Source organism: Zootoca vivipara, chromosome Z1, assembly GCF_965207765.1.
Source record: "Zootoca vivipara chromosome Z1, rZooViv2.hap1.1, whole genome shotgun sequence".
Taxonomy (NCBI): domain Eukaryota; kingdom Metazoa; phylum Chordata; class Lepidosauria; order Squamata; family Lacertidae; genus Zootoca; species Zootoca vivipara.
In genome coordinates, this window is record NC_142583.1 from 72,757,718 (window position 1) to 72,780,028 (window position 22,311).

At 46.6% G+C, this 22,311-nt stretch overlaps 1 protein-coding gene across 2 annotated transcripts in view; it reads right to left on the minus strand.

Moving 5' to 3' along the window:
- HSPA12B (heat shock protein family A (Hsp70) member 12B) overlaps positions 1–13,491 on the minus strand; it is a 45,514-nt gene extending 32,023 nt beyond the window's left edge. The window contains exons 1-2 of one of the 2 annotated variants that reach the window (XM_035103691.3): positions 13,280–13,491; positions 2,680–2,741 (exon numbers count right to left, since the gene is read on the minus strand). In XM_035103691.3, coding sequence (XP_034959582.1) covers positions 2,680–2,741; positions 13,280–13,407 — 190 coding nt within the window. In that variant the 5' untranslated portion in view covers positions 13,408–13,491. The remainder of the gene's footprint in view (positions 1–2,679; positions 2,742–13,279) is intronic. The other variant, XM_088660705.1, reaches the window with a different exon arrangement.
- Positions 13,492–22,311: the final 8,820 nt, after the last annotated feature.

Sequence of the window (22,311 nt, forward strand, 5' to 3'; positions counted from 1 at the left end):
ACCCAGATCTTCTTACTTGTGCGTATGGGGGTTGGGGGGTGGAAGGGAAGAAATTAAAGAGGCACTCTGCCGAAATGAAAACAAATAGCTGCTCTGGGATCAAAGCCTCTGGAACTGCGCTCCTGCAGCAAACAGGATGCCTCACAAAATGGTACACAAATTCTTAGGAAACAATAACATCATGGGTGTAAATTATAAATCATGCCACAGATAAGTTGAAATGCTCAGTTGAAATGCAATTCTGGGCTGCATCAATAGGAGTATAGCATCTAGATCAAGGGAAGTAATAGTACCACTGTATTCTGCTCTGTTCAGACCTCACCTGGAGTACTGTGTCCAGTTCTGGGCACCACAGTTCAAGAAGGATACTGACAAGCTGGAACGTGTCCAGAAGAGGGCAACCAAAATGGTCAAAGGCCTGGAAACAATGCCTTACGAGGAACGGCTTAGAGAGCTGGGTATGTTTAGCCTGGACAAGAGAAGGTTAAGGGGTGATATGATAGCCATGTTCAAATATATAAAAGGATGTCATATAGAGGAGGGTGAAAGGTTGTTTTCTGCTGCTCCAGAGAAGCGGACACTGAGCAATGGATTCAAACTACAAGAAAGAAGAGTCCACCTAAACATTAGAAAGAACTTCCTGACAGTAAGAGCTGTTCGGCAGTGGAATTTGCTACCAAGGAGTGTGGTGGAGTCTCCTTCTTTGGAGGTCTTTAAGCAGAGGCTTGACAGGCATATGTCAAGAATGCTTTGATGGTGTTTCCTGCTCGGCAGGGGGTTGGACTGGATGGCCCTTGTGGTCTCTTCCAACTCTATGATTCTATGATTCTAGGTAAAAGGTAAAGGACCCCTGGATGGCTAAGTCCTGTCAAAGGTGACTATGGGGTTGCGATGTTCATCTTGCTTTCAGATCATCCCGGTGTTTGTCCATAGATAGCTTTCTGGGTCATGTGGCCAGCAGGACTAAACCACTTCTGGCACAATGGGTCACCATGACAAGTGCCAGAGTGCACGAAAACGCCATTTACCTTCCCGCCACAGCTGTACCTGTTTATCTATTTGCACTGGTGTGCTTTTGAACTGCTAGGTTGGCAGGAGCTGGGACAGAGCAATAGGACCTCACTCTATCATGGGGATTCGAACCGCCGACCTTCTGATCGGCAAGCCCAAGAGGCTCAGTGGTTTAGACCACAACACCACCCACGTCCCTTTTCCCACAGTGAGAACAGGAGGCTGGGCTAGATGACCTGACCCAGAAGCACTCTGCTTCCACAGGAATTCCACAAGGTGCCTAAAATATGCAAAAAAGTGTCACTTCTTTAATTTTGGATATTTTTTCTGCTTTTGCTGATCATGGGGAGGGGGCAAAGTCAGAGCGCTTATTGCCTCATACTCTCTGACCCATGGAAATCCATTTTTGCCACCTCTTTGACTTCTGAGATATCAACATGGGTTTCCTGCACACTTTCTGAGCAAATCTGAGCTTTTATATGGGCTAGAATATAAAATAAGTATTTTTTAAAAACATATGAATTCTAACAAAGGTCTGTATAGTTAATTTTGTGGTTTTCCCAGTAGTGAGGTATGGAAGTGAGAGCTGGACCATAAAGAAGGCTGATCGCCGAAGAATTGATGCTTTTGAATTCTGGTGCTGGAGGAGACTCTTGAGAGTCCCATGGACTGCAAGAAGATCATTCAAACCTATCAATTCTTAAGGAAATCAGCCCTGAGTGCTCACTGGAAGGACAGATCGTGAAGCTGAGGCTCCAATACTTTGCCCATGAGAAGAGAAGACTCCCTGGAAAAGACCCTGATGTTGGGAAAGATGGAGGGCACAAGGAGAAGGGGACAACAGAGGACGAGATGGTTGGACAGTGTTCTTAAAGCTACCAACATGAGTCTGACCAAACTGCGGGAGGCAGTGGAAGACAGGAGTGCCTGGCGTGCTCTGGTCCATGGGGTCATGAAGAGTCGGACACGACTAAACAACTAAACAACAACAACAACAACATGAATTCTGATTTTGATTGTGTAGTTTTGCAAGAGTTCCCTCCCTCTCTGTCACACACACTGCCAACACAAAGACCACAATCTGGATCAAGACCCTAGGTGTAGATAGAAGGCCTTTGAGACTTTGTCCGTCTTTGCTCCCCCAACAAAAAGCTCAAATTGAAATGCCTGGAGTTGTGTTTTTTTTTTAAGGAAAGGAGCCTGATAGGTAAGTGGGAAGGTAGGTTGATATTCTCTCAACACATTCTGAAGTGCCGCCTCCTTAGCAACTTCTCTGTTTTGCCTCTGGCTATTCTGCAGAAATCCCCAAGCCCAACATCTTTGCAGAAGTGACACTTATCAATTCCTCAGAACATTCAGGAATGCAACACAGCTAAGGCTGCTAATTCGAAACATGTTCGAAACAATGTGTTATCTTTCCTTTCTCCTTAGCCTTGGACAGAACTCCCACCCAGTGCTTTGGTAAGTAGCAGCGAGGTAATGTAAGATTACCAGGTCTAGTGTCTACTGCCCTCTGAGGCAGTAGAGAAATTGCCTTCAACCTCTTCTCTTCAGAGATTTGGAAAGTGGTACCCAGGTCATCCACCCACCACCCATCTTCTTTTATTTTTCCAGGCTGAATATGCCCAGTATTTCCATTTCATTGATTTATCATCCTGTATTTCTTACCAATCTGGAGTGTGTGCATTGCTGGTTCCACAAGCCTTGACATCTTCACATCACTTTTCTGGCTGAAAGACAGACAGAACATCCCAATCAAATTGTCCTCTGATTTTTATTTTTAAAGATGTTATTGAAGTAAATAAAGCAAAGCAATTTAATAAAAACAATAGAAGTACCAAAAGGCAGCACAGCATATACAAAAAAGATTCAATACAGTATTAGGTGGGTAAAGTACTTGAAACCATCAAGGAAGCCAAATTTCATGTTGTACTGTGGAGAGGGTGTCCTGTGTACCCTTCTTCTTGTACATAAGATAAAATCCCAACAAGCAGCAATGAATTTTTCAGGGTTCTCCAAGCCTTTATTTTTTCCAAGCTAATGCTAAACTCCAAATATTTTTACACCATGCATCAGTTGCCCAGACTGAAAGACCCCGCCTCCCCACAGCCATCTAAGTACCCTCCTCTCCAGGGCTTTTTCCAAGCCTGCGTGCAGCCAACCTCTCCTCCACCCTCTTCACACCTCTCCCGGTTCTGGGAGACCAAGAGGGAGGGGAGCTGGTCACAAGAGGGGGGAGGGAGACACCTTGACTTCTTCAGCAGCCTGACTCCTCTCTGCCTCCTGGCCTCCCTCCTCTCCTGCTTCAGCTTCTGCCTCTGGTTCTGTACTTCTCTCTGCCACAGACTCTCCCTGCTCACAGAAGCCCTGTTATCCCTTCAGCTTCCGATACCTCCTCTTCCCAGTCTTCTCTCTCATCTCCATCTGACCACTCATCATCGTCCCACCACCAATCCCCAGGCTCTGAGCTGGTTCCTCAGCTGGTTCCTCAGCTGGTTCCTTCCTCCCACCATTCCTCTGATGATGATGATATTTATTTATTTATTTGTTTATTTATTTATTTATTTATACGTACGTACCCCACCCATCTGGCTGGGTTTCCCCAGCCCCTCTATGTGGCTCCCAACAGAATATTAAAAACACGATAAAACACCAAACATTAGAAACTTCCCTAAACACGGCTGCCTTCAGGTGTCTTCTAAAAGTCAGATACTGTAGTTGTTTTTTCCTTGACATCTGAAGGGAGGGCGTTCCACAGGGCGGGTGCCACTACCGAGAAGGCCCTCTGCCCGATTCCCTGTAACCTTGCTTCTCGCAGGGAGGGAACCGCCAGAAGGCCCTCAGAGCTGAACCTCAGTGTCCGGGCTGAACAATGGGAGTGGAGACGCTCCTTCAGGATGATAATGTCGCTGAGAGGCCATTATGCTAGCAAACCTCTCTGAACACCCCACTGCCCGCCCTCAGATTTCCAGAAGGCAACATCACGCCAAGCCCATCAATATGTGTTGCTTGCTGGCAAATGCGTATTATTTTTGGTCACAGCACATGCATTCCATACACTGCATATTTCAGAACGCTGCATTCATGCTGCAATAGTCTGAAGACTCCTTGTGTTGGTAACCTCAAGGCGCTCTATGTGGGGCTGCCCTTGGGTTTAGTTCGGAAGCTCCAACGGGTGCAGAATGCTGTGGCCAAATTGCTGACGGGGGCACCTATCCGACAACATGTGTTGCCATTGTGAAAACAGCTGCCCGCTTCCAATCATGCCAGCTTCAAGGCCCTTCTCTTAATTTACAAAGCCCTGAATAACTTGGGTCCAGGGATTTCCCGAGCCTTTTCATCCCAGCCTGATTACTGAGATCCTCTGGAGAGTCACTGGCCATCCCTCAAGTGAGGCTCATTTGACAGCAAGAAGATACCAAGGCTTTAGTGCCATCTCCTCAGAGTTGTGGAACACTCTGCAAATAGAGATTTGGAAGGCACCTTCTGTTTTAAATTCTAAATGCCTGCTGACAATTTTTCTATTCTGCCAGGCCTATGCAGGCAATTAAGGAAACATATTTCCACAAAGGCTGTTTGACGTCTGTTTTTAACTTCTAAAATATGTTTTTATCACGTGGTTTTAAGTATTTTAAACAATGTATAAAATGTAATAAACTGAAGTCTAACGGAATATGACGCAAACCGGAAAGGGCTTTGCTGATTAGCAGCCATTGCGAAGGGGAGGTGAGAAGTGATATTGAACATCGGTCTCCGGTGGGGATATGCATTGACCGCAAGATCTGGTCCTTCTTCTTCTTTGGCGATCACTTGTAGCCGAGTAAGATTGTCTTCCATGAACATGGTCTACTCTTAACAGTCAGTCCATAAGTGACTACGGTTGCCAATTCTGGATCCACATGTCCTTCCACAGTGGGGACATTGGTTTCCGGGCGGGAGTTGATCACGGTGTGGATTTGCCAAGTGTGCCTTCCTCTTAGCATGTTCCCCCTTTTGTCCTGAGTTCAAGCATACAAATTACCCTTATGGGTAATTGCTTGCCAAAGTAGGAACAAGAATGTGTGTGGACGTTCAAGTCCACTTGAACTTGGGGCAAGCCAAATTGAAGAGCAGAAAAACGAGGCAGCAGAGCCACACATTTAAAGCACATCCAGTACACACTTGAATCACACGATCCCCCCCCCCCAAAGTATCCTGGGAACTGTAGTTTTTTTCCAAGGCTGCTGGGGACTGATTGCAGTTCTGTGTGATTGAAACTACAGTTCTCAGGATTCTTTGGGGGGAAATTGTGTGCTTTAAATGTGCATCAGATGCGCCTTAAATCTATGGTGTAGATCAGCTGTGAGACAAACTGAAATCAACACAGCCATCCATTCCTCCCTGGCTACGAGCTGATCTATCACCAAACGCGCCTCAATGATCAGAATTGATATGCCAATGACCGCCAGATACTGGGCACAAACAACAGGAGCAGGTTATCTGAGGAGGAGCGGGCCACACCCCGTGTTCCAAACAGGCCGCTCCAAACCCCGGAAGTCCCGAGAGGAAAGATCTCATTCTGAAACTGCAGCTGCCAAGCTCTTCCTGACCAGGAACACATTTCCGTAACTGCACCGCCTATAAATAGAGAAGCAGGAATGGGTGGGAAGGGGATGGAGAATGACTCCAGTGATATCAGCTGCAGAGATCTCTAAAGCTGGTTTCAAGAGCACACCCATTGCGTTAGAGACCAAGGGCACCAATCCAACTGATGCCAGCGCCTCGTCTGCCTGGCTCTTGTGAGAACAGGACGCAGGGCAAGACGGGCTCTGATGGTGTTCTTATGCAGGGAAGTTAAAGGTGGTGCATAATTTGGCGGTCTGTCAACCTGCCAACTTTGGGCTTTGGAGTGATGCCCACTCACATCTGAACACATACAGTCTGCCTCCACTATTTGAGGCATCATCTTAAAAGTGCTTCCGATGCATTTATAGTTTTAATCCTAACAACAGCCCTATAGAGTAAACCAGGATTATTATTGCCATATTGTAGACGGAAGGATCAAATCTGAGAGTGGGCTTGACTAACACTACCTAGTGAAATAAAAAGATTCCTTCAGTAGCACCTTAAAGACCAACTAAGTTTTTATTTTGGTATGAGCTTTCGTGTGCATGCACACTTCTTCAGATACACTTGAAACAGAAGAGTCAGACCCTTATGTATATACAGAGGGTGGTGGGGGTGGGTGGGAATGGGTGATGGGCTGTTTTTTTACAGAAAAATTTCAGGAACAGACTGGAAAGAGAAGTTTCTGAATTGGAACTCATTACCAAGCTTAAAACCATGGAGCCACCTGGGATGAACAAAGACATAGGATTCTTATCTCATTATGCATCATGACCTAGCTTTCTTTAGCGCCTCAGCCCTTGCTTTTTCCCCGCAGGACCAATTGCAGTCATCAGCAGTCGTTAACGGCCATCTACAGGTTTACCACTCCCATCAGCCCATCACCCATTCCCCCCACCCCCACCCTCTGTATATACATAAGGGTCTGACTTCTGTTTCAAGTGTATCTGAAGAAGTGTGCATGCACATGAAAGCTCATACCAAAATAAAAAATTAGTTGGTCTTTAAGGTGCTACTGAAGGAATTTTTTTATTTTGCTTTGACTCAGACCAACACGGCTACCTACCTGTAACTACCTAGTGAGTTCACGGCAGGTGCAAGATTTGAACCAAGGGCCTCCTGATTCACAGCGCAGTCTCTACACTAGCTCTCTAATCAGAGTAGAACAAAGCGAACCAAACAGATTTGTTAAATATTTGCATTCTATATGGGTCATAGTGCCCTGGTTCACGTTTTTACTAGTTTTTTTTACTGTTCTGGGCGGCTCCCAACAGAATTAAAAGCGCAATAGAACCTCAAACAGTAATAACTTCCCTGAACAGGGCTGCCTTCAGATGTCTTCTAAAAGTCTGGTAGTTGTTTTTCTCTTTGACATCTGATGGGAGGGCGTTCCACAGGGCGGGTGCCACTACCGAGAAGGCCCTCTGCCTGGTTCCCTGTAACTTGGCTTCTTGCAGTGAGGGAACCGCTAGAAGGCCCTCGGCACTGGAATTTGCTATTCTCCATTTAAAGTATCATTATACCACTGAACAGTCATGGAGAATCCTGGGAATTGTAGTTTGCTGGTGGGTGCCAGAAACTGCAGCTCTATGAGATCAGGCAGCAGCCTTAACAACAGTTCCCAAGATTCTCCATGACTGCTAAAGTGGTATAGAAATAGATTAAAATGGATGGTTTAGATTTGACCAAGTTAGTCATCTCCCGAAAGGCTTGCTGGCCATTTTGCTTACAAAACCTTATATCTGAGTTTTCAGGCAGTTTCTAGCAGTTCAGGAGCAAAGCAATTGTAGGTGAAACTCGGAAAATTAGAATATCGTCGAAAAGTGCATTTATTTCAGTAATGCAACTTTTTATTTTTTATTTTTATTTTCATTTTTACAAATGCTTTCTTTTGGAAATTCCACAGTAATAAAACAAATAGTTACAATAATACAAAAATAAAGATCACTATTACATTTCATTAATTACATTTCATTTATAATTGACCCGCCTAACGACAAATAATTACAACAAATAAAGGCGTGACATATCTTGCTTTGCATGCCATGCATCTATCTCATATATTGGTTCCACCTTTTAAGTTGCATTACTGAAATAAATGCACTTTTCGACGATATTCTAATTTTCCGAGTTTCACCTGTAGATCTTTTTTATTATTATTAAAGATTTTCTTGGTTTACAAAAATATATGCAATGTCTCTCGTAGCATTTTTACAGATCAGTTTCATTTGTTGAGACATTGGAAAGAAAAGGGGGAAAGAGGTAGGCGGGGGTGGGGTCGGGTGGCGATTTTTCTATTTTGCTTAGCATACAAATCAATATGGCTAACCTGATCCAAAACACCCACCCACCCCACTCACATACGAAACAAAGACCACCACAGCCAACCACAAAGGAACTACCATATCCACCTAGGCCAACCCCAAAGCAATTGTAGATATGCTATTGGAGCTAAGCTGTTGTAATTCTGATTCTGCAAGGCTTGTCTCTGCTTGCGGCTGAACAGTCTTAAGATTATCATCATCATCATCATCACCAAGGACAATTTATTTACAGAGCTGCTGGTGTTTCATCCAGTGCAGCGTGTGGGTTTTAATTTGCAAGCTGCTTTGGGGGTTTTCTTTTGAATGGAAGGACCGGGCAATTGTTTGGGTTTTTTTTAAGTTTTTTTATAAATTGTTTATCTGAATTCAGTCATAAAGATTACTGAAGTCCTGGACATGGAGGTTTGGAGTATTCTGCAATGCTGCTTTTAGGCTCTGGATTTAACCATCTTGTTCCCACCCCACTTTTTAGCTGGGAATGTGTGTTACTACATATCAGGTGGCAAAGCTGGGGGAGAAGAAACTTTGCGAACCCCGTTTTCCTTTTACAAATCATCCTCAGATGCTCATCTTTTTAGCTTCTTCAGAACTAGTCACCCAATAATAGGTCACTAAAAAAAGGGAGGGCCACCAGGATGACAGACAGAGATATTATTACAAAAGGTATAGGCAGGTGTGGTCCTCACACTACTTATGAGTGCCAGAGCATGGTTGATAACAAGAAAAGGGCCCCATAGCACATGCAGAGTGCCTTTTCTCCAACAAGAACTACCCTGACACAGTTGGGTTCATAGGCAAGGAAGGAGCTTTGGGTCTCAAGTAGAACTGGCACCTTTCATTTTAGGAATCCTTCTCTGGGCTTATAGAACCATAGAATTGTAGTGTTGGAACGGGGACCCCAAGGCTCATTGAGTCCAACCCCCTGTGATGCAGGAATAATTTAAGCTATGCGGTCTACACACCAGTCTCAACACAGTATGTGGGTTTAAGTATTTCTAAAACACAGAGAGAACAGCCGATTCAGCGATTGTACCAATAATTCTCCCTCTCTCCTGCCTTGCATATGTTTGCTTCTTTGCCCTGACTTCTGGTAGTGAAAGTATTTTGTTTCCTATGATGTAAAAGGCAAAGCATACATAAGATTATAATTTCCATCTGTGGGATCAAAGGGCATTGCTACAGAAAGAACCACAAGCGTTTGATTGGCTGCAGCGGCGTTGTCCCTGCACGCACCTCCTCTTGCAAAAAAGAGAGAGAGAGAAAAAAAATACAACCTTGAGCAGAAGCCAAGCGAGAGCAACCACCAAGATGCGATCATAATTTGCTTCCAAAGCAGTTTTCAGCGTGCAAAAAGGCTCTGCAAAGCATTGTGCCTTTTCTCACAATCAGCCTTGAGAAACTGTTGGCTCACTCGGCCTGCTTTCTGGATAAAGAAGCACTGAAAGCGTTTGTTGTCTACAGCAGAGGACTGAGAGCAGACTAGTCAAGAGCGGGGGGGGGGGCGTCTGGTGGCACATTTTCCGACAACAAATCAAGAGCCACTAAGTGCAGGAAATCTCCCGGGGGTTCTGCCCAATGAGACATGGTCACCAAAGTGGACAGCCAGTTGGTTCATTTTGAGGGACTGAGGTGGGGAGAAACCTAGTGAATTCTTAGAACAGGGGCCCCTCCTTTGTTAGATTCCGGAATAAACACTTCTGCAGAGCAGGAATTCAAGATCATTTCTTTCCAACTTTACTTAATGGTTAAAGTCTGCGAGCTCATTATGAAAACGAACAAGAAGCGAACCAAGGGCATTTTGCAGGATCAGCTCAAACCTCTCCCAACTTGATGCCTTGGACCACAATTTTCATTAGACCCAGCCAACGCAGCCTCATGGGAGTTGCAGTCCTAAATATCTGGAGAGTGCTAGGTTGGAGAAGCCTGATTTAAGCTGAAATTAAGGGCTTATCCATACCGTTGTTTAAGGTGGGTCAGAACATAAGAAGAGCTGGCTGCTGGATCAGGCCAATGGCCCATCTAGTCTAGCATCCTCTTTTCACAGTGGACAGCCAGATGACCGTGGGAAAACTGCAAGCAGGATCTCTCTTCCACTGTTAGTCATCACAGTCTTAAGTGCTACCGGTAATAGAAGCTTAGAGATTTGCAGTTCGTGGTCTTGTTCCATCTTTTGGCTGTTCTATTTACATGCTGCATATTTGTGACAGGAGGAAAGAGGAAGAAGAAGAAAAAGGTCTGTACACCCAGATATCCTCCTCATCAGGCTCTCCTTCCATCTTCCTCTTCTTGCACAGTTCGTGAGAAATTAATTTCAAAGAACTACCACCGCCATGTTCCACACTCAAAGTCCCTGGATGGTTAAAATGAGTTTGGCTTCTTATTTCTCATCTTGGGACAAGTTTAGTTATGGAGATGAAGAGCCCAGAAAGAAGTTTTTCTTTGACACTTTTGAGTCTATACCAAGAAATTTTAGCCGCCCACGGGGACATGGACATTTGTCAGGGAGCACTGCACCATGGGATACGGAGTGTTTACAATGCACTTTCTGGGCTGTAATCGTCAGTTACTCATTTCAGAACTATCTCCCCTGTTAAACACAAGTGTGTCTTCTTGAAAAGATGAGTGGGGAGAAATATTCCCTTCCCAAACCCTGATTCTGAATAACATGGGATGGTTAAAGAAGGTGGGGAATTATACATTGGTCCCTGTTGTCTCAGGCCAATATTCTTTCTGTATACACTTATTTGGCATCCTGAGCAAGTTTGCAGATGACACCAAATTGGGAGGGGTGGCTAATACCCCAGAGGACAGGATCACACTTCAAAATGACCTTAACAGATTAGACAACTGGGCCAAAGCAAACAAGATGAATTTTAACAAGGAGAAATGTAAAGTACTACACTCGGGTAAATAAAATGAAAGGCACAAATACAGGATGGGAGACACCTGGCTTGAGAGCTGTACATGTGAAAAGGATCTAGGAGTCTTGGTAGACCACAAACTTGACATGAGTCAACAGTGTGATGCAGCAGCTAAAAAGCCAATGCAATTCTGGGCTGCATCAATAGGAGTATAGCATCTAGATCTAGGGAAGTAATACCGTAGTACCACTGTACTGTATTCTGCTCTGGTCAGACCTCATCTGGAGTACTGTGTCCAGTTCTGGGCACCACAGTTCAAGAAGGATACTGTACTGACAAGCTGGAACGTGTCCAGAAGAGGGCAACGAAAATGGTCAAAGGCTTGGAAACGATGCCTTATGAGGAACGGCTTAGGGAGCTGGGTATGTTTAGCCTGGAGAAGAGAAGGTTAAGGGGTGATATGATAGCCATGTTCAAATATATAAAAGGATGTCATATAGAGGAGGGAGAAAGGTTGTTTTCTGCTGCTCCAGAGAAGTGGACACGGAGCAATGGATTCAAACTACAAGAAAGAAGATTCCACCTAAACATTAGAAAGAACTTCCTGACAGTAAGAGCTGTTCGGCAGTGGGATTTGCTACCAAGGAGTGTGGTGGAGTCTCCTTCTTTGGAGGTCTTTAAGCAGACAGGAATGCTTTGATAGTGTTTCCTGCTTGGCAGGGGGTTGGACTGAATGGCCCTTGTGGTCTCTTCCAACTCTATGATTCTATGATTTGCTTCCTAGAGCTGTTCCCACCCTTTTTACCTACTGGACGTCTCTTATACTCTTCTCCAAATGCAGGGATGAGACTCAGAAATTTTGGGAATCATAATCAACAACAAAAAGCCGCATCCCAACCTCTCTCACACTCTCATAAGTTCACCTGTTCCAAGAGGACCTGTAGACCTCGATCAATACACAAGCAACCCTGAACTATTCCCCAGATGGGAACTTAGACTGTTCTAGGCCCATGTTTCTGCCTATTATTATTATTATTATTATTATTATTATTATTATTATTACCCCACCCATCTGACTGGGTTCCTTCCAACAGATATCAAAACACCAAACATTAAAAGCTTCCCTATACAAGACTGCCTTCAGATGTCTTATAAAAGCTTGACATTGGATAGGAGGGTGTTCCACAAGGTGGGAGCCACCACTGAGAAGGCCCTTTGTCTGGTTGCCTTTCCAGTTGCTGACCAGCAGATACTCAACAGGAAAAGCTTTTACCCAGAACTGAGAAGTCGTGATTCAAAGAAACTTTCATGCCACTGTTATAGAGAAGTTGTAGAACATTTTGACCCCCAGGTAAGAGGAGTTACGATCCCACTGCAAGTCCAGGGTTTTCTCCAATATTTTGTAGCTAAGCAAACCTGGAAACTCCAGGTGTTTGAGATGTCTGCTCCTGGAATTGGGACCAAGGGCTCTGACCTCACGGGAGACAGTGTGGTGTATTTATTATTTATTCCTTATTTAATGTATTTTTTTTATTAAAAAAAACTCCAGTGGTTTACGTAAAACAAATAAGCAGATAACAATAAACTGTATTGGCTAGAGGGCTGGACTTGGAACTCACTGCCTGTTGACGCCAGGCAGGTGCCTTTACTGTACTTAATAATAATAATAATAATAATAATAATAATAATAATACTGCAATAGTAATAATATATTTATACCCCACCCATCTGGCTGGGTTTCCCCAGCCACTCTAGGCATCTGCTTAAAACATTTTTCTTTAGGCAAGCCTCCCCAGACATGATCAACTTAACATGCATTTTATCCTGTTCCAGCTACTGTTTAATCATCTTTTGGATGTTTCCAAATCCTGTTTTAACTGTTTTTATTGACAATTTCAAACATTTTATTAAAAAAACAAACCAAAATGGGTTTGGCGGGTGGTGGTTGTTCTTACAATCAAGTGGGATATCAACTTTGTTAAACAGATTTATTTATTTTTAATGCACCTGATAACCCATACATAAGTAAAAGAAGACCTCCAGTATTACCCCAAGCTAGTTCTCCGCCCCTCCCACATTGCTTGGGGTGGTTTTTGCAGTCTTGGGTAACTTACGACCTACCCATATCTCCGTTGATCTTCACAACAACCTTACGAGGTGGCCTCTCGCCCATAAAGTATTGCTCAGAGGCCAGGAGCCAGCCAGCGAGCTTCTGGGTTGCGTGAGCAGGGCTGAGACCCGACTTCTTTTCCTCCCCGACCCACTGGACCTCCCCACCCTCCCCTCCCCTGGCATGAAGGGAAAGGAGAGGTGCCCCCCTCATCTCCAACCTCCTTCCATCCTGCATCCTTCGTTCGCCACAAGCTGCCACCCCACCCACCCCCAACCTTGGCATTGCCCATGGCTTTCTAGAACTGCCTGTCTCCTTCTTCCAAAGCTCTTCTCGCCCGAAAGGATTTGCCGAGAAGGGAGCCTCACCTCTTCACGGGCGGGTGGTGCCAGTGAACCGCAGATGCCGCGGCAGGGACAAAGCCCCCCGGTCCAGCTGAGCTTCCTGCGCCCCCTGAGGCCACCTCTTCTTCTTGACCTTGCAAGCTGAAGACCATGCCCAGAGAGAGTCCTTTGGTCTGCTTGGTCCTCTCACTCTCTCTGCCTCTCCTCCCGATTTCCTCCAGGCCTCCCTCTCCTCCCCACCCCCTTATCCTGGCCCAGCCCAGACCTGGCTCTTGTTCAAATTGCAAGCCCAGCTGCAGATGTGCTGCATGGGGTGGTGGGGTAGGAGGAAGAAGGGGGGCAGGCTCAGCCTACCCCACCCCTGCCCTCCTGCGGGACAGAGAACCCCCCCCCAACCCTCCCTCCTCCTGTCTCCTTTGCCTGGGCAGCGCGGGAGCCCTTGCAGAAACATACCACCCGCTTCCAAATGTAGGGAGGCTCCCCCCCGCCCCCCCTGGATTCCTTTGCAGGAATGTGCAAGATGTGGAGGGCAGACACAACATGTGGGGAGGGGGGAGGGCGGGGAGGAAAGACCCTCCCCTTCCCCAGCACAGATTCTTCGAGAGAGAGAGGCCTGGGGTGGAGAATTGCAGGAGGCCAAGAAAAATAGAGAGAGGAAAGAGGGGAAAGGTTAACTGCGTCTCATATATAGCCCGCCTTTAAAAATCTGTTTTCTTTTCCTGGGGGGGGGGGTTGCAAACATGCATAGAAAGCAACAGACGGACCACAGAGAGCATCTTCTGTATCACCTAGCCAGTGTCTTATCACCCCCATAGGCTATGGGGGGTTACTAAGCACAATGGCTAGGTGGAGGCAGCAATGCCTCAGAGTCCCAGTTGCTGGAGACCGCCAGAGGGGAGAGGATTATTATTATTATTATTATTATTATTATTATTATTATTATTATTATTATTATTATTATCCCACCCATCTGGCTGGGCTTCCCCAGCCACTCTGGGCAGCACCCAACAGAATATTAAAAGCACGATAAAACAACAAACATTCAAAACTTCCCTAAACTTCCCTAACCTATCCATTCTGAAGGAAATCAGCCCTGAGTGCTCACTGGAAGGACAGATCCTGAAGCTGAGGCTCCAATACTTTGGCCACCTCATGAGAAGAGAAGACTCCCTGGAAAAGACCCTGATGTTGGGAAAGATGGAGGGCACACGGAGAAGGGGACGACAGAGGACGAGATGGCTGGACAGTGTTCTCGAAGCTACGAACATGAGTTTGACCAAACTGCGGGACGCAGTGCAAGACAGGAGTGCCTGGCGTGCTCTGGTCCATGGGGTCACGAAGAGTCGGACACGACTAAACGGCTAAACAACCACAACAACAAACAGGGCTGCCTTCAGATGTCTTCTGAAAGTCAGATAGTTGTTTCTTTCCTTGACATCTGGCGGGAGGGCGTTTCTCACAGGGCGGGTGCCACCACCGAGAAAGCCCTCTGCCTGGTTCCCTGTAACCTCCCTTCTTGCAGTGAGGCAACTGCCAGAAACTGGACCTCAGTGTCCGGGTTGGACGATGGGGGTGGAGACGCTCCTTCAGGTATACTGGGCCGATGGCTTTAGAAGAGGATTGGATAAATCAATGGAGGAGAAGGCTTTTGATGGCTACTAGCCAGGATGGCTCTGCTCCAGCTGCACTGTCAGAAGCAGTTTGCTGGAACCCACAGAAGGGGAGAGTTGCTGTTGAACTCTGGTTCTGCTTACGGGCTGTCCGTCGGGGCATCTGATTTCCCCCCTGTGAGAACAGGAGGCTGGACCAGATGGGCCCCCTTTGGCCTGATCCTGCAAGGGTCTTCTTCTGTTCTTACAGGGCTGAAACAAAATAGTTGAAGAGAAGCTTTGTTTGCCCCATGCTGTGTATATGAACTCCTGTGTTTTAGTCCATTGTAACCTCTGGGCCAAACAGATTGGGCAGACTTTCAGATCAAAGCTGGAGCTTATAGTACCTGTTGACCAGAGGTGAAAGTGAGATCACTGTGTTAAGGATGAGCAAACCTGTCGGGTTTTTTCTCTCTCAGTTCATAGTTTTCTTAGTTCTCCATATGTGCATTTTTTTAAAAGTCCGTGTGAAAATTCTGAATTTTTGGATGCTGTTTTAACTAATATACATGGATTTCACAAGCGCTGTCCCACAATAGAATGCATTTCTGTATGTTATTTTCACTCATATAGGCATATCTATGCACACCCCTTAATACATATGCATTTTTGTGCTTTAGAGAACTGCATCACAAAATTCAGAGATGTGCGAATTTTGCAGGAGAATTGTGTTTCAGTTCATGTCTCGATCTAAGATGTAAGAAGGAGGTAGTTTTTCATTAAAAAAAAATACAAGCAAAGATCGATTTGCTGCAAGGCACTCTATGTGGGCCTGGTTTGGTGCAGAATGCTGCAGTCAGATTGCTGATGGGAGCATCTGAAATGAGATCATGTGATAGCATTATGATAACAGTTGCATTGGCTGTCCACTTATGACCAATCCAGGTTGAAGCTCCTGTTTGACAGTGGAATGATTGACCTTAGAATGTGGTGGACCCCCCTTCACTGGAAGTCCTGTGGTTCTATGATTCTAGGACAGATTCCAGTGGCACGCTTCCAAGAGAGCAAAATGTTGAGGTCATCATGTGACGAAAGACTCATCGGATTGGGAGAGCGTTTCATCAGGGCTTCCAAGAAGCACCACCCAGCGGAGACGGCAGGCCTCACACCCTTGAGGTCCTTCCTGACTAGTTCCGAGTTACGTTCTAGATCCTGACCTTCCCGCTGGGTCAGGCCTCCACCGGCACGCCTGAATTCCCAGGGTGGCGGCTGCCCTCCGGAACACTGCTTATCGCTCACCTCACTGCCCCGCCTTGTCCAGGGGCATGTTTTTGTCTGGAAATGTCCATGGCCATTTGTGTGTGTGTGTGTGTGTGTGTGTGTGTGTGTGTGTGTGTTTTATAAAAAAAGCCAAATTGTGGACTGCAAACCAAACACACCCTGCTTGGGAAGGGCTGGCTGGCTTCCTGCTTCACAATAGAGGCCGTGTTACTAAATGCACTCTGAAAGGTCTTTTGCCAGGTCCTAGAATAAATAACTCAAGTGGGACACAGGCATTGTAAAGACCAAGTCGTGGGTGTGGCCTGGGGGGGGGCTCTCCCCTAGACGTCTCGTGACTCAGGAATGCTCCCTTGGAGGAGAGCATGGCCTCAGAGAGAACCCTTTGCAGAAGCTCAGGGAGGAATGTTGTTGTTTAGTCGTGTCCGACTCTTCGTGACCCCATAGAGAAGAGCACGCCAGGCACTCCTGTCTTGCACTGCCTTCCGCAGTTTGGTCAAACTCATGTTCGTAGCTTCGAGAACACTGTCCAACCATCTTGTCCTCTGTCGTCCCCTTCTCCTAGTGCCCTCCATCTTTCCCAACATCAAGGTCTTTTCCAAGGATTCTTCTCTTCTCATGAGGTGGCCAAAGGATTGGAGCCTCAGCTTCACGATCTGTCCTTCCAGTGAGCACTCAGGGCTGATTTCCTTCAGAATGGAGAGGTTTGATCTTCTTGCAGTCCATGGGACTCTCAAGAGTCTCCTCCAGCACCATAATTCAAAAGCATCAATTCTCCGGCGATCAGCCTTCTTTATGGTCCAGCTCTCACTTCCATACATCACTACTGGGAAAACCATAGCTTTAACTATACGGACCTTTGTAGGCAAGGTGATGTCTCTGCTTTTTAAGATGCTGTCTAGGTTTGTCATTGCTTTTCTCCCAAGAAGCAGCCGTCTTTTAATTTCGTGACTGCTGTCACCATCTGCAGTGATCAAGGAGCCCAAGAAAGTAAAATCTCTCACTGCCTCTCACCCCTTCATGGATCAATGCCTTGTCGTGGCGAAGGGGCTTGAATAACTCAGAGAAGCTATGAGCTATGCCATGCAGGGCCACCCAAGATGGACAGGTCATAGTGGAGAGTTTAGACTAAACGTGATCCACCTGGAGAAGGAACTGGCAAGCCACTCCAGTATCCCTGCCAAGAAAACTCCATGGACAAAGACAACAGGGAGGAATAGAAGCATTAATTTTGTGTCATCCACCCTCTTCAAGAAACTGTGGGGCGCAGCTGTATCACCCCACAGGCAAACTAAGCATGTGGCTTGATTCTACAAAAGCCTACAAGGGGAGACACAAAGCCTCAAACTCTGGGGCTGGGCAGGGGTCCTACCATGCAAATGGCAGCCCAGATATGCAGGGGGCTGGACTAGATGACCCTTGTGGTCCCTTCCAACCCTAAAATCCTGCACTTTGCCAAGGAAAAGCATGCCCACGCTAGGTAGAGATTTCCAGGTGAAGCAGACTATCGTGTCCTGAACCAGGCTGTGAATTCCTCTGCAATGCTTATCAGCTGCTGAGTACGAACCAGACTAATCAGTAAATGCTTATTTGTGTTGATTTGTGCTTTAATTGCAAATAAAATACCCAGCACTCCCTGCTCCCCCGTCTCTTCCTCTCAGTTTCTCTCTTGCCTGTTATGTCTTTGTCTTCTCCTTGTCTCCCTTCTGAGCACAGTAACAGGCCTGGGATCATTGCAATCTACGCGACGCCAAAAAGCTTTTAGCCGGGCCTGTCTCCTTGCCATCTTGGTGTTATGCTTTAATAGCTCCTTAATGTTTTGACTGAGCGGTTTAATTCCAAGGCTCCCTGTTCCACCTGCGCCGAGAGGGAGGGTTACATGTCCTCCCATTTGCCTGATGTGATTGCCCTTGGCAGCAAGAGGTGTTACCCCATGTACCACTCAGGAGGCAGATTTCGGGGACATCCTAGCAATTGGCTTGAACAGCAGACTGGTGCTGGGGTGCAGAGAGATGCCAGCTGCTCCATGCCACCACCCATTCCATTTCTCAATACTTTTCAATAAACGGAGAATATTGTCCCTTGGTGGAAGATAGAGAATGCAACCAACCACCTTTGGAGCTGGGTCCATTTTGGGCCGCCTCACCTCCAAAAGGGTATTGTAGAGTTGGAAAAGTTTCCAAAAAGTGCAACTCAAATGATCAAGGTGATGGAGGGATACCCCTATGAAAAAAGGGTGCCGTGTTTGGGACTTTTGAGCTTAGAGAAAAGGCAACATGATAGAAATTTATAAAATTATGCGTGGCTCGGAGAAAGTGGACAGAGAAACTTTTATCTTTTCGCTCTCTCATAGGACCAGAAGCTGAATGTTGGAAGATTCAGGACAGGAAAAAGAAAGCCCTCTTTCACACAGCGCAGTGTTAACCTATGGAACTCACTTCCACAGGATCTTCAGGAGGGGATGGTGGCCACCTGTAGTTCTGTGGTTTACCACATGGGGCAGCTGCACCCCAATCAAGCAATCCTTGACAGATGCATACAGCCAGGCAAGGAGGAATCCTGGGCCAGCAGGAAGCGCAGGACCACCTGGCCTGTAAACCTTTACCCCATCAGGGCCCAATCAAAAGAAGCCTGGGTGGGGTTGAGAATGCAATCTTGCTAACAAACAGAGCCCTCTAGTGGTCATGGCCTGAAACCCGCCCTGACACCCCTTAGATAAGCAGCTGGTTCTTAGAGACAAATTGGGGAATAGCGGTGCTCAGTAATATGACCCAAGACCTCAAGTCCCCAAGACGGCTGACACCTGGAATACTGTGTCGAATTCTGGGCCCCGCAATTTAAGAAGGGTGTTGACAAGCTAGAAAGTGTGCAGAGGAGGGCAACCAAGAGGATCAAGGGACTGGAAACCAAGCCTTATGAGGAACGGTTGTGGGAGCTGGGTAGCATGGAAAAGAGGAGACTGAGAGGAGATATGATAGCCCTCTTCAAATATCTCAAGGGCTGTCACATGGAAGAGGAGAAAGCTTGTTTTCTGCTGCTCTGGAGGGTAGGACTTGAACCAATGGCTTCAAGTGACAAGGAAGGAGATTCTGACTAAATGCAGTCATACCTTGGTTTTCGAACAGCTTAGTTCTCGAACGTTTTGGCTCCCGAACGCTGCAAACCCAGAAGTGACTGTTCCGGTTTGTGAACTATTTTTGGAACCCGGACGTCCGACGGGGCTTCTGCAGCTTCCGATTGGCTACAGGAGCTTCCTGCAGCCAATCAGAAGCCGCGCTTTGGTTTCCGAATGTTTTTGAAGTCGAACGGACTTCCGGAATGGATTCCGTTTGACTTCCAAGGTACGACTGTATCAGGAAGAACTTTCTGACAGTAGGAGCTGTTTGGCAGTGAAAAAGTCTCCCTCAGGAGGTTTTAAAGCACAGGTTGGATGGCCACCTGTCACGGATGCTTTAGTTGAGATTTCTGCACGGCAGGGGGGTGGACAAGATGACCCCCCGGGTTCCATTCCAATTCTATGATTCGCTATGATTCTGCTCTGGTCAGACCTCACCTGGAGTACTGTGTCCAGTTCTGGGCACCACAGTTCAAGAAGGATACTGACAAGCTGGAACGTGTCTAGAGGAGTGCAACCCAAATGGTCAAAGGCCTGGAAACGATGCCTTATGAGGAACGGCTTAGGTAGCTGGGTATGTTTAACCTGGAGAAGAGAAGGTTAAGGGGTGATATGATAGCCATGTTCAAATATATGAAAGGATGTCATATGGAGGAGGGAGAAAGGTTGTTTTCTGCTGCTCCAGAGAAGCGGACACGGAGCAATGGATTCAAACTACAAGAAAGAAGATTCCACCTAAACATTAGGAAGAACTTCCTGACAGTAAGAGCTGTTCGGCAGTGGAATTTGCTGCCAAGGAGTGTGCTGGAGTCTCCTTCTTTGGAGGTCTTTAAGCAGAGGCTTGACAGCCATATGTCAAGAATGCTTTGATGGTGTTTCCTGCTTGGCAGGGGGTTGGACTGGATGGCCCTTGTGGTCTCTTCCAACTCTATGATTCTATGATTCTATGGTACCTAGAGCAGGAAGGTCCAGTGGCAGGACCTCTTCCACTCACTATCCTGGCAACCATTGCCCAGAGCCCCATGTGACCCTCATGGAAACAAACAGGACCTGGGCAAGAGTGGGGTGGGGTCTTTGCAGGAGAACCTCCTGTTGGGTTGCACCCCTTAGGTCAGATCTGCCGCTGCCACCACCAGGGGCTCCGAAACCCCCCATCAGAAGTTGCCGCTTCACCTTACCTTACAGCAGGGGAGCTGCCCGCATCTGCAGGCGCTCGTCGTAGGAGATCGTTCCTGACGTGGCTGCCCTGATCTTGCTCTTAAACACTGTGTTCAAATTAGACAGGGACATTATCTCCCCTCCCACCTTCCCTCTTGGCGTGTCCCTTTGCGGCCTGGAGAAATGGAGACGGCGAAATGCCACGGAGTCCGGGGCTTGAGCAGCGATGGCACCTTGTGTCTTTGTCACAAAGATTTAGGCTCCTGAGCCTTGAAGGACAGGAAGATGCCACGCTCTCCTTGCTGGGTAAATGGATACAGTGTCTTGCTATTAAGGCACGTCTTGTTCTATCAAGGCTCCCTTACCGCACCGCTCACTTTCTCTGCTCTTTTGTGTCCAGATCTCTCTCCTTCACTCTCGCCCCGAGCCATTAGCAACTGATGGGAAAGTGCGAGAAGGGGCCAGACTTTGCTGGAAACTTTGGTGCTGACCTGCTAATAAACTGGGTTCGGTCACAGAATCACGGAGCTGGATCAGGCCCCAAGGGGATCTGTCTCTGTCTATTTATCTAAGGGATTGTTAGCATTTGGCAAAAAAAGCGAGGCAGAAGGAATACATTGTATGGAGGAAGGGGGGGAGGAATTTGGGTATGCAGGGTTTAGACCACTGAGGCTTTTTGAACGGAAGGTTGACGGTTCGAATCGCAGCGACAGGGTGAGCTCCCATTGCTCTGTCCCAGCTCCTGTCAACTTAGCAGTTCAAAAGCACACTAGTGCAAATAGATAAATAGGTACAGCTGCAGCGGGAAGGTAATCGGTGTTTTTGTGTGCTCTGGTTTCCGTCACGGTGTTCCATTGCACCAGAAGCAGTTTAGTCCTGCTGGCCATATGACACGGAAAGCTGTCTGTGGACAAAGGCCAGCTCCCTCGGCTTGAAGCGAGATGAGCACTGCACTCCATAGTCACCTTTTGACGAGACTTAACCGTCCAGGGGTCATTTACCTTTTACCTTTTTACTAGACAGGCCCCTGGCCTAATTCAGCAGGCAATAAGAGCTGTTTAACAATGGAACAGACCCCCTTGAAAACTTGTGGACTCTCCTTCATTGGGGCTTTTGAAACAGAGGATTCTTTAGCTAAGATTCCTGCATTGCAGAGGGTTGGACTACATTACCCTTGGGGGTGCCTTTCAACTCTACAATTTTATGATTCTATGGCATCTGGAGGGTCCACAGGTTGAACACAGCATCCCAGAGCCCCATTCTAATAGTAGTCTTCCCTCTGCCAACCGTTCCTTCCCAGTGGGCATTTCTTTCTTACCCCTAGATTTTCAAATTCCCTCCTATTCCATCATGCAACATTTTGCTCAGGCCACCCTGGGATGTTTCTTCCTCTGTCTCGTCCCCCACTCTTAGCTTCTTATAAACGTCGGGGTTCCCCTCCAATGCAAACCTGGAGGATCCCCCAATCTCATTTATCAATGGCCCTGTTTTGGCTCCATGTCTATCGGAAGGAACTCACCCCGCGTGCTTGCTATTAAAGGCAGTGCTAGCAACTAATAAATTTGTGCAAATGTCAAGTATTTATTAAAACCACATGGGGAAGAATGGGGAGAGAAAATTCTTTGAAAGAAGAAAGTCCCGGGTTCAGTTCTTGCTGTCTCCCACTAAAGAAGAACTCTGGGATTTGGTTTACAATGAATTAAAGAAAATTCTGAGATACACTTTTCCCCAAAAGCCAGAGGCTTTTTTGCTGGGACTTTTAGACAAAGAAATAGCAAAACCTGACCAAAATTTCTTTTTGTATGCCACTACGGCGGCGAGAATTCTAATAGCCCAGAAATGGAAAATTAACTAAATGCCATCAATTAACGACTTGCAGTCGAAACTTTTGGAATACAGGTATATGGAAATGGCCA